This window comes from Columba livia, chromosome 31, assembly GCF_036013475.1.
Source record: "Columba livia isolate bColLiv1 breed racing homer chromosome 31, bColLiv1.pat.W.v2, whole genome shotgun sequence".
In the NCBI taxonomy this organism is placed as follows: domain Eukaryota; kingdom Metazoa; phylum Chordata; class Aves; order Columbiformes; family Columbidae; genus Columba; species Columba livia.
The window spans coordinates 252,743-269,877 of NC_088632.1; the positions used below are offsets into that span (position 1 = coordinate 252,743).

Below are 17,135 nucleotides of genomic sequence, written 5' to 3' on the forward strand. Positions count from 1 at the left end.
TGCTCCCAGTTCCCCATCCCAGTGCCCCCAGTTCCCCATCCCAGTGCCCCCAGTGCTCCCAGTTCCCCATCCCAGTGCTCCCAGTGCCCCCAGTTCCCCATCCCAGTGCTCCCAGTTCCCCCAGTTCCCCATCCCAGTGCTCCCAGTTCCCCATCTCAGTGCTCCCAGTTCCCCATCCCAGTGCTCCCAGTGCTCCCAGTTCCCCATCCCAGTGCTCCCAGTTCCCCATCCCAGTGCTCCCAGTGCTCCCAGTTCCCCATCTCAGTGCTCCCAGTGCTCCCAGTTCCCCATCCCAGTGCTCCCAGTTCCCCATCCCAGTGCTCCCAGTGCTCCCAGTTCCCCATCCCAGTGCTCCCAGTGCTCCCAGTACCTTCTCCCAGTGCAGACTGGGGGGCGGGTTCCCCCCCCGGCTCTCACAGACCAATCGCAGCGTCTCCCCCGCCCTCACCTGGGGGGACTCCAGCCCCTGGATCTGGGGGGGGCTGGGGGGAACTGGGGAGACTGGTCAGACTGGGAGGGACTGGGAGGGAACTGGGAGGGAACTGGGGGGGACTGGGGATACTGGTCAGACTGGGAGGGACTGGGAGGGAACTGGGAGGAACTGGGAGGAACTGGGGCTCCATGGGGAGGGGAACTGGGGGGAACTGGTCAGACTGGGAGGGACTGGGGGGCCCATGGGGTGGTAACTGGGGGGAACTGGTCAGACTGGGAGGGAACTGGGAGAGCCCAGGGGTTCCATGGTGGGGGGGAACTGGGGATACTGGTCAGACTGGGAGGGACTGGGAGGGAACTGGGGGGCCCATGGGGGGGGAACTGGGAGGGCCTGGTCAGACTGGGAGGGAACTGGGAGGAACTGGGAGGAACTGGGAGGAACTGGGGCTCCATGGGGAGGGGAACTGGGGGGAACTGGTCAGACTGGGAGGGAACTGGGGGGCACTGGGGTTCCATGGGGTGGTAACTGGGGGGAACTGGTCAGACTGGGAGGGACTGGGAGGGAACTGGGAGAGCCCAGGGGTTCCATGGTGGGGGGGAACTGGGGATACTGGTCAGACTGGGAGGGAACTGGGAGGGAACTGGGAGGGAACTGGGAGGGACTGGGAGGGAACTGGGAGGGAACTGGGGATACTGGTCAGACTGGGAGGGACTGGGAGGGAACTGGGGGGCCCATGGGGGGGGAACAGGGGGGACTGGTCAGACTGGGAGGAACTGGGAGGAACTGGGAGGAACTGGGGCTCCATGGGGAGGGGAACTGGGGGGAACTGGTCAGACTGGGAGGGAACTGGGGGGCACTGGGGTTCCATGGTTTGGTAACTGGGGGGAACTGGTCAGACTGGGAGGGACTGGGAGGGAACTGGGAGAGCCCAGGGGTTCCATGGTGGGGGGAACTGGGGATACTGGTCAGACTGGGAGGGACTGGGAGGGAACTGGGGGGCCCATGGAGGGGGGAACTGGGGACACTGGTCAGACTGGGAGGGAACTGGGAGGAACTGGGAGGGACTGGGAAGGAACTGGGAAGGAACTGGGAAGGAACTGGGAAGGACTGGGAGGGACTGGGAGGGACTGGGGTTCCATGGGGTGGTAACTGGGGGGAACTGGTCAGACTGGGAGGGACTGGGAGGGAACTGGGAGAGCCCAGGGGTTCCATGGTGGGGGGGAACTGGGGATACTGGTCAGACTGGGAGGGAACTGGGAGGAACTGGGAGGGACTGGGAGGGAACTGGGAGGGAACTGGGAGGGACTGGGAGGGACTGGGAGGGAACTGGGGGGCCCATGGGGGGGGAACTGGGAGGGACTGGTCAGACTGGGAGGGAACTGGGAGGGACTGGGAGAGCCCAGGGGTTCCATAGTGGGGGGGAACTGGGGATACTGGTCAGACTGGGAGGGACTGGGAGGGAACTGGGGGGGCCTGTGGGGTTGAACTGGGAGGGACTGGGAGGGAACTGGGAGGAACTGGGGCTCCATGGGGAGGGAAACTGGGGGACTGGTCAGACTGGGAGGGACTGGGGGGCCCAGGGGGGGGGAACTGGGGGGAACTGGTCAGACTGGGAGGGACTGGGAGGGACTGGGAGGGAACTGGGAGGGAACTGGGAGGGAACTGGGAGGGAACTGGGGATACTGGTCAGACTGGGAGGGACTGGGAGGGAACTGGGGGGCCCATGGAGGGGGGAACTGGGGACACTGGTCAGACTGGGAGGGAACTGGGAGGAACTGGGAGGAACTGGGGCTCCATGGGGAGGGGAACTGGGGGGAACTGGTCAGACTGGGAGGAACTGGGAGGGACTGGGAGGGAACTGGGGGGCCCATGGGGGGGAACTGGGAGGGACTGGTCAGACTGGGTGGAACTGGGAGGAACTGGGAGGAACTGGGAGGAACTGGGGCTCCATGGGGAGGGGAACTGGGGGGAACTGGTCAGACTGGGAGGGAACTGGGAGGGAACTGGGGGGCCCATGGGGGGGGAACTGGGAGGGACTGGTCAGACTGGGAGGGACTGGGAGGGAACTGGGAGAGCCCAGGGGTTCCATGGTGGGGGGGAACTGGGGATACTGGTCAGACTGGGAGGGACTGGGAGGGAACTGGGGGGCCCATGGAGGGGGGAACTGGGGACACTGGTCAGACTGGGAGGGACTGGGAGGGACAGGGAGAGCCCAGGGGTTCCATAGTGTGGGGGAACTGGGGATACTGGTCAGACTGGGAGGGACTGGGAGGGAACTGGGGGGGCCTGTGGGGTTGAACTGGGAGGGACTGGGAGGGACTGGGAGGAAATGGGGCTCCATGGGGAGGGGAACTGGGGGAACTGGTCAGACTGGGAGCGAACTGGGGGGCCCATGGGGGCTGGGAACTGGGGGGAACTGGTCAGACTGGGAGGGAACTGGGGGGCACTGGGGTTCCATGGGGTGGTAACTGGGGGGAACTGGTCAGACTGGGAGGGACTGGGAGGGAACTGGGAGAGCCCAGGGGTTCCATGGTGGGGGGGAACTGGGGATACTGGTCAGACTGGGAGGGAACTGGGGGGCCCATGGGGGCTGGGAACTGGGGGGAACTGGTCAGACTGGGAGGAACTGGGAGGAACTGGGAGGAACTGGGGCTCCATGGGGAGGGGAACTGGGGGGAACTGGTCAGACTGGGAGGGAACTGGGGGGCACTGGGGTTCCATGGGGTGGTAACTGGGGGGAACTGGTCAGACTGGGAGGGACTGGGAGGGAACTGGGAGAGCCCAGGGGTTCCATGGTGGGGGGAACTGGGGATACTGGTCAGACTGGGAGGGACTGGGAGGGAACTGGGGGCCCATGGTGGGGGGGAACTGGTCAGACTGGGAGGGACTGGGAGGAACTGGAGCTCAATGGGGGTTGGAACTGGGGGGACTGGTCAGACTGGGAGGGACTGGGGGGCCCATGGAGGGGGGAACTGGGGACACTGGTCAGACTGGGAGGGAACTGGGAGGAACTGGGAGGAACTGGGAGGAACTGGGAGGAACTGGGGCTTCATGGGGAGGGGAACTGGGGGGAACTGGTCAGACTGGGAGGGAACTGGGGGGCCCATGGGGGCTGGGAACTGGGGGGAACTGGTCAGACCGGGAGGGGACTGGGGGGCACTGGGGTTCCATGGGGGGGGAACTGGGAGGGACTGGTCAGACTGGGAGGGACTGGGAGGGAACTGGGGGGCCCATGGGGGGGAACTGGGAGGGACTGGTCAGACTGGGAGGGAACTGGGAGGAACTGGGAGGAACTGGTCAGACTGGGAGGGACTGGGAGGGAACTGGGAGAGCCCAGGGGTTCCATGGTGGGGGGGAACTGGGGATACTGGTCAGACTGGGAGTGAACTGGGAGGAACTGGGAGGAACTGGTCAGACTGGGAGGGACTGGGAGGGAACTGGGAGAGCCCAGGGGTTCCATGGTGGGGGGGAACTGGGGATACTGGTCAGACTGGGAGGGACTGGGAGGGAACTGGGGGCCCATGGTGGGGGGGAACTGGGGATACTGGTCAGACTGGGAGGGACTGGGAGGGAACTGGGGGGGCCTGTGGGGTTGAACTGGGAGGGACTGGGAGGGAACTGGGAGGAACTGGGGCTCCATGGGGAGGGAAACTGGGGGACTGGTCAGACTGGGAGGGACTGGGGGGCCCAGGGGGGGGGAACTGGGGGGAACTGGTCAGACTGGGAGGGACTGGGAGGGACTGGGAGGGAACTGGGAGGGAACTGGGAGGGAACTGGGAGGGAACTGGGGATACTGGTCAGACTGGGAGGGACTGGGAGGGAACTGGGGGGCCCATGGAGGGGGGAACTGGGGACACTGGTCAGACTGGGAGGGAACTGGGAGGAACTGGGAGGAACTGGGGCTCCATGGGGAGGGGAACTGGGGGGAACTGGTCAGACTGGGAGGAACTGGGAGGGACTGGGAGGGAACTGGGGGGCCCATGGGGGGGAACTGGGAGGGACTGGTCAGACTGGGTGGAACTGGGAGGAACTGGGAGGAACTGGGAGGAACTGGGGCTCCATGGGGAGGGGAACTGGGGGGAACTGGTCAGACTGGGAGGGAACTGGGAGGGAACTGGGGGGCCCATGGGGGGGGAACTGGGAGGGACTGGTCAGACTGGGAGGGACTGGGAGGGAACTGGGAGAGCCCAGGGGTTCCATGGTGGGGGGGAACTGGGGATACTGGTCAGACTGGGAGGGACTGGGAGGGAACTGGGGGGCCCATGGAGGGGGGAACTGGGGACACTGGTCAGACTGGGAGGGACTGGGAGGGACAGGGAGAGCCCAGGGGTTCCATAGTGTGGGGGGAACTGGGGATACTGGTCAGACTGGGAGGGACTGGGAGGGAACTGGGGGGGCCTGTGGGGTTGAACTGGGAGGGACTGGGAGGGACTGGGAGGAAATGGGGCTCCATGGGGAGGGGAACTGGGGGAACTGGTCAGACTGGGAGCGAACTGGGGGGCCCATGGGGGCTGGGAACTGGGGGGAACTGGTCAGACTGGGAGGGAACTGGGGGGCACTGGGGTTCCATGGGGTGGTAACTGGGGGGAACTGGTCAGACTGGGAGGGACTGGGAGGGAACTGGGAGAGCCCAGGGGTTCCATGGTGGGGGGGAACTGGGGATACTGGTCAGACTGGGAGGGAACTGGGGGGCCCATGGGGGCTGGGAACTGGGGGGAACTGGTCAGACTGGGAGGAACTGGGAGGAACTGGGAGGAACTGGGGCTCCATGGGGAGGGGAACTGGGGGGAACTGGTCAGACTGGGAGGGAACTGGGGGGCACTGGGGTTCCATGGGGTGGTAACTGGGGGGAACTGGTCAGACTGGGAGGGACTGGGAGGGAACTGGGAGAGCCCAGGGGTTCCATGGTGGGGGGAACTGGGGATACTGGTCAGACTGGGAGGGACTGGGAGGGAACTGGGGGCCCATGGTGGGGGGGAACTGGTCAGACTGGGAGGGACTGGGAGGAACTGGAGCTCAATGGGGGTTGGAACTGGGGGGACTGGTCAGACTGGGAGGGACTGGGGGGCCCATGGAGGGGGGAACTGGGGACACTGGTCAGACTGGGAGGGAACTGGGAGGAACTGGGAGGAACTGGGAGGAACTGGGAGGAACTGGGGCTTCATGGGGAGGGGAACTGGGGGGAACTGGTCAGACTGGGAGGGAACTGGGGGGCCCATGGGGGCTGGGAACTGGGGGGAACTGGTCAGACCGGGAGGGGACTGGGGGGCACTGGGGTTCCATGGGGGGGGAACTGGGAGGGACTGGTCAGACTGGGAGGGACTGGGAGGGAACTGGGGGGCCCATGGGGGGGAACTGGGAGGGACTGGTCAGACTGGGAGGGAACTGGGAGGAACTGGGAGGAACTGGTCAGACTGGGAGGGACTGGGAGGGAACTGGGAGAGCCCAGGGGTTCCATGGTGGGGGGGAACTGGGGATACTGGTCAGACTGGGAGTGAACTGGGAGGAACTGGGAGGAACTGGTCAGACTGGGAGGGACTGGGAGGGAACTGGGAGAGCCCAGGGGTTCCATGGTGGGGGGGAACTGGGGATACTGGTCAGACTGGGAGGGACTGGGAGGGAACTGGGGGGGCCTGTGGGGGGGGAACTGGGGGGAACTGGTCAGACTGGGAGGGAACTGGGAGGAACTGGGAGGGACTGGGAGAGCCCAGGGGTTCCATGGTGGGGGGGAACTGGGGATACTGGTCAGACTGGGAGGGACTGGGAGGGAACTGGGGGCCCATGGTGGGGGGGGAACTGGTCAGACTGGGAGGGACTGGGAGGGAACTGGGAGAGCCCAGGGGTTCCATGGTGGGGGGGAACTGGGGATACTGGTCAGACTGGGAGGGAACTGGGGGGCCCATGGGGGCTGGGAACTGGGGGGAACTGGTCAGACTGGGAGGAACTGGGAGGAACTGGGAGGAACTGGGGCTCCATGGGGGGGGAACTGGGGGGACTGGTCAGACTGGGAGGGACTGGGAGGAACTGGGAGGAACTGGGGCTCCATGGGGAGGGGAACTGGGGGGAACTGGTCAGACTGGGAGGGACTGGGAGGGAACTGGGAGAGCCCAGGGGTTCCATGGTGGGGGGGAACTGGGGATACTGGTCAGACTGGGAGGGACTGGGAGGGAACTGGGAGGAATTGGTCAGACTGGGAGGGACTGGGAGGGAACTGAGAGAGCCCAGGGGTTCCATGGTGGGGGGAACTGGGGATACTGGTCAGACTGGGAGGGACTGGGAGGGAACTGGGGGCCCATGGTGGGGGGGAACTGGGAGGGAACTGGGAGGGACTGGGAGGGAACTGGGAGAGCCCAGGGGTTCCATGGTGGGGGGGAACTGGGGATACTGGTCAGACTGGGAGGGAACTGGGAGGGACTGGGAGGGACTGGGAGGGAACTGGGGTTCCATGGGGGGGGAACTTTGGGGTCATTTTTGGGGTCCCAGGGGCTGATTTTTGGGGGTCCCAGGGGCTGATTTTTGGGGGTCCCAGGGGCTGATTTTTGGGGTCCCAGGGTCTGATTTTTGGGGGTCCCAGGGTCATTTTTGGGGTCCCAGGGGCTGATTTTTGGGGTGTCAGGGTCATTTTTTGGGTCCCAGGGTCATTTTTGGGGTCCCAGGGGCTGATTTTTGGGGGTCCCAGGGTCATTTTTGGGGTCCCAGGGGCTGATTTTTGGGGGTCCCAGGGTCATTTTTGGGGTCCCAGGGGCTGATTTTTGGGGTGTCAGGGTCATTTTTTGGGTCCCAGGGTCATTTTTGGGGTCCCAGGGGCTGATTTTTGGGGGTCCCAGGGTCATTTTTGGGGTCCCAGGGTCTGATTTTTGGGGGTCCCAGGGTCATTTTTGGGGTCCCAGGGGCTGATTTTTGGGGTCCCAGGGTCATTTTTGGGGTCCCAGGGGCTGATTTTTGGGGTGTCAGGGTCATTTTTTGGGTCCCAGGGTCATTTTTGGGGTCCCAGGGGCTGATTTTGGGGGGTCCCAGGGTCACATTTGGGGTCCTGGGAGCGATTTTGGGGTCCCAGGGGCTGATTTTTGGGGGGTCCCAGGGTCATTTTTGGGGTCCCAGAGTCATTTTTGGGGTCCCAGGGGCTGATTTTTGGGGGTCCCAGGTTCATTTTGGGGGTCCCAGGGGATGATTTTTGGGGGGTCCCAGGGTCATTTTTTGGGTCCCAGGGTCATTTTTGGGGTCCCAGGGTCTGATTTTGGGGGTCCCAGAGTCATTCTTGGGGTCCCAGGGGATGATTTTTGGGGTCTCAGGGTCATTTTTGGGGTCTCAGGGTCATTTTTGGGGTCATTTTTGGGGTCCAGGCGCTGATTTTGGGGGGTCCCAGGGGCTGATTTTTGGGGTCCCAGGGGCTGATTTTTGGGGGTCCCAGGGGCTGATTTTTGGGGTCTCAGGGTCATTTTTGGGGTCATTTTTGGGGTCCCAGGGGCTGATTTTGGGGGGTCCCTGGGTCATTTTTGGGGTCCTTGGGACGATTTTGGGGTCCCAGGGGCTGATTTTGGGGGGTCCCAGGGCCACATTTGGGGTCCTGGGAGCGATTTTGGGGTCCCAGGGGCTGATTTTGGGGGGGTCCCAGGGTCACTTTTGGGGGGTCCCAGGGTCATTTTTGGGGTCCCAGGGGCTGATTTTGGGGTAATTTTTGGGGTCCCAGGGGCTGATTTGGGGGGGTCCCAGGGTCACTTTTGGGGTCATTTTTGGGTCATTTTTGGGGTCCTTGGGATGATTTTGGGGTCCCAGGGGCTGATTTTTGGGGGTCCCAGGGTCATTTATGGGGTCCCAGGGTCATTTTTGGGGTCCCAGAGGGTGATTTTGGGGTCCCAGAGGGTGATTTTGGGGTCATTTTTGGGGTCCCAGGGGCTGATTTTGGGGTCCTGGGGGGTGATTTTTGGGGTGATTTGGGGGTGATTTTTGGGGTGATTAGGGGTGATTTTGGGGTGACTCACACAGCACCTCCAGGGTCATTCTGGCCTCGGTGGGGGCGGCTCCGGCCTCGTTAGCGGCCGCGCAAACGAGTTCTTGCCCGTGGGCGTCCGGCTGGGGGGTCAGGCTGGGACACAATGGCACCCAATGGCACCCAATGGCACCCAATGGGACCCAATGGCACCCAATGGCACCCAATGGGAGGAACTGGGATGGACTGGGACCCAATGGGACCCAATGGGACCCAATGGGACCCAATGGGACCCAATGGCACCCAATGGGAGGAACTGGGATGGACTGGGACCCAATGGGACCCAATGGGACCCAACGGGACCCAATGGGAGGAACTGGGATGGACTGGGACCCAATGGGACCCAATGGGACCCAACGGGACCCAATGGGAGGAACTGGGATGGAACTGGGACCCAATGAGAGGGAACTAGGAGGGAACTGGGACCCAATGGGACCCAATGGGACCCAATGGGACCCAATGGGACCCAATGGGACCCAATGGGAGGAACTGGGATGGAACTGGGATGGAACTGGGATGGAACTGGGATGGAACTGGGATGGAACAGGGACCCAACGGGACCCAATGGGACCCAATGGGACCCAATGGGAGGAACTGGGATGGACTGGGACCCAATGGGACCCAATGGGACCCAACGGGACCCAACGGGAGGAACTGGGATGGACTGGGACCCAATGGGACCCAATGGCACCCAATGGCACCCAATGGCACCCAATGGCACCCAATGGCACCCAATGGGAGGAACTGGGATGGACTGGGACCCAATGGGACCCAATGGGACCCAACGGGACCCAATGGGAGGAACTGGGATGGACTGGGACCCAATGGGACCCAATGGGACCCAATGGGACCCAATGGGACCCAATGAGAGGGAACTGGGAGGGGAACTGGGACCCAATGGCACCCAATGGCACCCAATGGCACCCAATGGCACCCAATGGCACCCAATGGCACCCAATGGGACCCAATGGCACCCAATGGGAGGAACTGGGATGGACTGGGACCCAATGGGACCCAATGGGACCCAACGGGACCCAACGGGACCCAATGGGAGGAACTGGGATGGACTGGGACCCAATGGGACCCAATGGGACCCAATGGGAGGAACTGGGATGGACTGGGACCCAATGGGACCCAATGGGAGGAACTGGGATGGACTGGGACCCAATGGGACCCAATGGGACCCAATGGGAGGAACTGGGATGGACTGGGACCCAATGGGACCCAATGGGACCCAATGGGAGGGAACTGGGAGGGAACTGGGACCCAATGGGACCCAATGGGACCCAATGGGACCCAATGGGACCCAATGGGACCCAATGGGAGGAACTGGGATGGACTGGGACCCAATGGCACCCAATGGCACCCAATGGCACCCAATGGGAGGAACTGGGATGGACTGGGACCCAATGGGACCCAATGGGACCCAATGGGAGGAACTGGGATGGACTGGGACCCAATGGGACCCAATGAGAGGGGACTGGGAGGGGAACTGGAACCCAATGGGACCCAACGGGACCCAATGGGACCCAACGGGACCCAACGGGACCCAATGGGAGGAACTGGGATGGAACTGGGATGGAACTGGGATGGAACTGGGATGGAACTGGGACCCAACGGGACCCAACGGGACCCAATGGGACCCAATGGGAGGAACTGGGATGGACTGGGACCCAATGGGACCCAATGGGACCCAACGGGACCCAACGGGAGGAACTGGGATGGACTGGGACCCAATGGTACCCAATGGGACCCAATGGGACCCAACTGGACCCAATGGGACCCAATGGGACCCAATGGGACCCAACGGGACCCAACGGGAGGAACTGGGATGGACTGGGACCCAATGGGTCCCAATGGGACCCAATGGGAGGGAACTGGGAGGGAACTGGGAGGGAACTGGGACCCAATGGGACCCAATGGGACCCAATGGGAGGAACTGGGATGGACTGGGACCCAATGGGACCCAATGAGAGGGGACTGGGAGGGGAACTGGAACCCAATGGGACCCAATGGGACCCAATGGGAGGAACTGGGATGGAACTGGGATGGAACTGGGATGGAACTGGGACCCAACGGGACCCAACGGGACCCAATGGGACCCAATGGGACCCAATGGGAGGAACTGGGATGGACTGGGACCCAACGGGACCCAACGGGACCCAATGGGAGGGAACTGGGAGGGGAACTGGGACCCAATGGGACCCAACGGGACCCAACGGGACCCAATGGGACCCAATGGGACCCAATGGGACCCAATGGGACCCAATGGGATGGTCTGGGAGGGAACTGGGACACAATGGGAGGAAACTGGGACCCAACTGGACCCAATGAGAGGGAACTGGGAGGGAACTGGGCCCTAGTGGTCTATACTGCCCCATAGTAGCTGATACTGGTCTATACTAGTCTATACTGGTCTATACTGGTCTATACTAGTCTATACTAGTTTATACTGGTCTATACTAGTCTATACTAGTCTATACTAGTCTATACTAGTCTATACTAGTCTATACTAGTCTATACTAGTCTATACTGGTCTATACCGGCTTGTAGCAGCTGGAGCTTTACTGTACTGGGCTGTACTGGTCTATACTGGTCTATACTGGTCTATACTGGTCTATAGCAGCCACAGATTTTCTGTACTGGTCTGTACTGGTCTGTACTGGTCTGTACTGGCCCGTACTGGCCCGTACTGGCCCGTACTGGTCTGTACAGGCCCATACTGGTCTATACTGGCCCATACTGGTCTATACTGGTATGTACAGGCGCATACTGGTCTATACTGGCCCATACTGGTCTATACTGGTATGTACAGGCCCATACTGGTCTATACTGGCCCATACTGGTCTATACTGGTATGTACAGGCCCATACTGGTCTATACTGGTATGTACAGGCCCGTATTGGTCTATACAGGCCCATACTGGTCTATACTGGCCCATACTGGTCTATACTGGCCCATACTGGTCTACACTGGTATGTACAGGCCCATACTGGTATGTACTGTCCCATACTGGTCTACACTGGCCCATACTGGTCTATACTGGCCCATACTGGTCTATACTGGCCCATACTGGTCTATACTGGTATGTACAGGCCCATACTGGTCTATACTGGCCCATACTGGTCTATACTGGTATGTACAGGCCCATACTGGTCTATACTGGCCCATACTGGTCTATACTGGTATGTACAGGCCCATACTGGTCTATACTGGTATGTACAGGCCCGTATTGGTCTATACAGGCCCATACTGGTCTATACTGGCCCATACTGGTCTATACTGGCCCATACTGGTCTATACTGGTATGTACAGGCCCATACTGGTATGTACTGTCCCATACTGGTCTATACTGGCGCATACTGGTCTATACTGGCCCATACTGGTCTATACTGGTATGTACTGTCCCATACTGGTCTATACTGGCCCATACTGGTCTATACTGGCCCATACTGGTCTATACTGGTATGTACAGGCCCATACTGGTATGTACAGGCCCATACTGGTCTATACTGGTATGTACAGGCCCATACTGGTCTACACTGGCCCATACTGGTCTATACAGGCCCATACTGGTCTATACAGGCCCATACTGGTCTATACTGGTATGTACAGGCCCATACTGGTCTATACTGGTCCATACTGGTCTATACTGGTATGTACAGGCCCATACTGGTCTATACTGGCCCATGCTGGTCTATACAGGCCCATACTGGTCTATACTGGCCCATACTGGTCTATACTGGTATGTACAGGCCCATACTGGTCTATACAGGCCAATACTGGTCTATACTGGCCCATACTGGTCTATACTGGTATGTACAGGCCCATACTGGCCTATACTGGCCCATACTGGTCTATACTGGTATGTACAGGCCCATACTGGTATGTACTGTCCCATACTGGTCTACACTGGCCCATACTGGTCTATACTGGCCCATACTGGTCTATACAGGCCAATACTGGTCTATACTGGCCCATACTGGTCTATACTGGTATGTACAGGCCCATACTGGCCTATACTGGCCCATACTGGTCTATACTGGTCCGTACCGGGCGGTGGCCTCACTGGATCCCAGTTTGGGGTGCGAAGTCTCCAGGACGCGGGTGGTGACGTCGGTCAACAGCTGCCCCCCTGCCCCAAAAACCCCCAAAATCACCCCAAAATCACCCCAAATCAACCCAATCACCCCAAAAACCACCCGAAAACACCCCAAAAAACCCAAAAACACCCCAAAACACCCCAAAACACCCCAAAACACCCCAAAACACCCCAAAAAACCCCAAAACACCCCAAAACTCAACCAAAATCACCCCAAAACTCAACCAAAATCACCCCAAAACTCAACCAAAATCAGCCCCAAATTCACTTGAAATCAGCCCCAAATCACCAAAAAATCACCCAAAACACCCCAAAAATCAACCCAAAAATCAGCCCCAAAATCAACACAAATCACCCCAAAAATCAGCCTCTAAATCACCCCAAAAATCACCCAAATCAGCCCCAAAATCACTTGAAATCAGCCCCAAATCACCCCAAAAATCAACAGAAAAATCATCCAAATCACCCCAAAAATCAGCCCCAAAATCACACCAGAAATCACTTGAAATCACCCCAAAAATCACTTGAAATCAGCCCCAAAATCAACACAAATCACCCCAAAAATCAGCCCCAAAATTCACTTGAAATCAGCCCCAAAACACCCCCAAAATCACCCAAATCACCCCCCAAATCAACACAAAAATAACTTGAAATCACCCCAAAAAATCAACAGAAATCACCCCAAAATCACTAGAAATCAGCCCCAAATCACCCCAAAAATCCCCCAAAACACCCCAAAATCAACACAAAGATCACCCAAATCACCCCAAAAATCAGCCCCAAAATCAACACAAATCACCCCAAAAATCAGCCCCAAAATTCACTTGAAATCAGCCCCAAATCACCCCCAAAATCACCCAAAACACCCCAAAAATCAACACAAAAATCACCCAAATCAGCCCCAAAATCACCCAAATCACCCCCAAAATCACTCAAATCAGCCCCAAAATCACTCAAATCAGCCCCAAAATCACTCAAATCAGACCCAAAATCACTTGAAATCAGCCCCAAAATCAACACAAATCACCCCAAAAATCACCCCAAAAATCAGCCAAATCACCCCCAAAATCACCCAAATCACCCCCAAAATCACTTGAAATCAGCCCCCAAATCACCCAAATCACCCCAAAAATCAGCCCCAAAATCACCCAAATCACCCCCAAAATCACCCAAATCACCCCCAAAATCACTTGAAATCAGCCCCAAATCACCCAAAAAATCACCCAAAACACCCCAAAAATCAGCCCCAAATCACCAAAAAATCACCCCAAAAATCAGCCCCAAAATCAACACAAATCACCCCAAAAATCAGCCCCAAAATTCACTTGAAATCAGCCCCAAATCACCCCCAAAATCACCCAAAACACCCCAAAAATCAACACAAAAATCACCCAAATCACCCCCAAAATCACCCAAATCACCCCCAAAATCACTCAAATCAGCCCCAAAATCACTCAAATCAGCCCCAAAATCACTTGAAATCAGCCCCAAAATCAACACAAATCACCCCAAAAATCACCCCAAAAATCAGCCAAATCACCCCCAAAATCACCCAAATCACCCCCAAAATCACTTGAAATCAGCCCCCAAATCACCCAAATCACCCCAAAAATCAGCCCCCAAAATCACCCAAATCACCCCAAAAATCACCCAAATCACCCCAAAAATCAGCTCCAAAAACACTTGAAATCAGCCCCAAATCACCCCAAAATCACCCCAAAAATCAGCCCCAAAATCAACACAAATGAGCCCAAAATCAGCCCCAAAATTCACTTGAAATCAGCCCCAAATCACCCCAAAAATCACCCAAATCAGCCCCAAAATCACCCAAATCAGCCCCAAAATCACTTGAAATCACCCCAAAAATCACTTGAAATCACCCCAGAAATCACTTGAAATCAGCCCCAAAAATCAGCCCCAAAATCACCCCAAAAATCAGCCCCAAAATCAACACAAATGAGCCCAAAATCAGCCCCAAAATTCACTTGAAATCAGCCCCAAAATCACCCCAAAAATCACCCAAATCACCCCCAAAATCAACACAAAAATCACCCAAATCACCCCAAAAATCACCGAAAAATCACCCCCAAAATCATTTGAAATCAGCCCCAAAATCAACACAAATCACCCCAAAATCAGCTCCAAAAATCACTTGAAATCAGCCCCAAATCACCCCAAAAATCACCCAAAACACCCCAAAAATCAACCCAAAAATCACCCAAATCACCCCCAAAATCACTCAAATCACCCCCAAAATCACTCAAATCAGCCCCAAAATCACTCAAATCAGCCCCAAAATCACCAAAACACCCCAAAATCAACACAAAAATCACCCAAATCACCCCAAAAATCAGCCCCAAATCACCCCAAAAATCACCCAAATCACCCCAAAAATCAGCCCCAAAATCACTTGAAATCAGCCCAGGTCACCCCAAAAATCACCCAAATCACCCAAATTCACCCCAAAAATCAGCCCCAAATCAACACAAAAATCACTTGAAATCACCCCAAAAATCACTTGAAATCAGCCCCAAAATCAACACAAATGACCCCAAAATCAGCCCCAAAATTCACTTGAAATCAGCCCCAAATCACCCAAAAATCACCCAAAACACCCCAAAAATCAGCCCCAAAATCACTTGAAATCAGCCCCCAAAATCACTTGAAATCACCCCAAAAATCAACACAAATCACCCCAAAAATCAGCCCCAAAATTGCCAAAATCACCCAAATCAGCCCAAAAATCAGCCAAATCAGCCCCAAAAATCACCCAAAACACCCCAAAATCACCCAAATCGGCCCCAAAATCACCCAAATCAGCCCCAAAATCACCCAAATCAGCCCCAAAATCACCCAAATCACCCAAATCACCCCAAAATCACTTGAAATCAGCCCAAAATCACCCCCAAAACCACCCAAAACCCCCCAAAAATCAACACGAATCACCCCCAAAATCAGCCCCAAAATCACCTGAAATCACCCCAAAAATCAGCCCTCAAAATCACCTGAAATCACCCCAAAATCACCCCCAAATCACCTGAAAACACCCCAAAAATCACCCCCTAATCTGCCCCTCCCCCCCCCCTCCACCCCCCACCCCCCAAAAACCCCAAAAAAGCCCCAAAATGACCCAAAACCCCGCATCCTAAAATCATGGATTTTACCCCCAAAACCCCCCTAAATGACCCCAAAATCCCTCCAATTCAACCCAAAACTCACCCCCCAACCCCCCCCCCCCCGCCCCCCACCCCCAAAATGACCCCAAAACGCCCCAAAATGCCCCAAAAAACCCCAAAATCGCGCTGACCCAGCGTCAGGCTGATTTGCGCGGGAGGGCGCGCGGGGGGGGCGTGGCAGGTCACGTGCACCTCGGCCCCGCCCACCCACGGAAGCTCCGCCCCCGGCGGCAGCGCCAATTGCGGCGGCCCCGGCGGCACTGGGGACAAAACCAGTTCGGACCAGTAAGGGACTGGGAACCCCGGTGACCCCCCCAGTGACCCCCAGTGACCTTCCCAGTATATCCCAGTAAGTCCCAGTAAGTCCCAGTAAGTCCCAGTGACCCCCTGGGGAAACCAGTTTGGACCAGTAAGGGACTGGGAGGGGGACTGGGAACCCCAATGACCCTCCCAGTAACCCCCAGTATCTCCCAGTAACCCCCCAGTGACCTTCCCAGTGACCCCCAGTATCTCCCAGTGACCCCCCCAGTAAGTCCCAGTAAGTCCCAGTAAGTCCCAGTAAGTCCCAGTGACCCCCTGGGGAAACCAGTTTGGACCAGTAAGGGACTGGGAACCCTGGTGACCCCCCCAGTGACCCCCAGTGACCTTCCCAGTATATCCCAGTATGTCCCAGTAAGTCCCAGTAAGTCCCAGTAAGTCCCAGTGACCCCCTGGGGAAACCAGTTTGGACCAGTAAGGGACTGGGAGGGGGACTGGGAACCCCAATGACCCTCCCAGTAACCCCCAGTATCTCCCAGTGACTCCCAGTGACCTTCCCAGTAAGTCCCAGTAAGTCCCAGTAAGTCCCAGTGACCCCCTGGGGAAACCAGTTTGGACCAGTAAGGGACTGGGAACCCTGGTGACCCCCCCAGTGACCCCCAGTGACCTTCCCAGTATATCCCAGTAAGTCCCAGTAAGTCCCAGTAAGTCCCAGTGACCCCCTGGGGAAACCAGTTTGGACCAGTAAGGGACTGGGAGGGGGACTGGGAACCCCAATGACCCTCCCAGTGACCCCCAGTATCTCCCAGTGACTCCCAGTGACCCCCATTCCCCTCCCAGTTCCCTCGCAGTAACTCCCAGTGACCCCCCATTCCCCTCCCAGTACCTCCCAGTACCCCCCCCACTCCCCTCCCAGTGACACCCATTCCCCTCCCAGTGCCCCCCAGTTCCCCCCATTCCCCTCCCAGTACCTCCCAGTGACCCCCATTTCCCTCCCAGTAACTCCCAGTTCCCCCCATTCCCCTCCCAGTAACTCCCAGTTCCCCCCATTCCCCTCCCAGTAACTCCCAGTACCCCCCATTCCCCTCCCAGTACCTCCCAGTGACTCCCAGTGACCCCCATTCCCCTCCCAGTGATCCCCATTCCCCTCCCAGTGATTCCCAGTACCCCCCATTC

At 58.0% G+C, this 17,135-nt stretch overlaps 1 protein-coding gene across 1 annotated transcript in view; it reads right to left on the reverse strand.

Moving 5' to 3' along the window:
- Positions 1-17,135, reverse strand: part of NPHS1 (NPHS1 adhesion molecule, nephrin) — a 68,468-nt gene that overhangs the window by 45,668 nt on the left and 5,665 nt on the right. The window contains exons 4-7 of the mRNA XM_065043980.1: positions 15,833-15,961; positions 12,477-12,558; positions 8,416-8,519; positions 371-492 (exon numbers count right to left, since the gene is read on the reverse strand). Coding sequence (XP_064900052.1) covers positions 371-492; positions 8,416-8,434 — 141 coding nt within the window. The 5' untranslated portion in view covers positions 8,435-8,519; positions 12,477-12,558; positions 15,833-15,961. The remainder of the gene's footprint in view (positions 1-370; positions 493-8,415; positions 8,520-12,476; positions 12,559-15,832; positions 15,962-17,135) is intronic.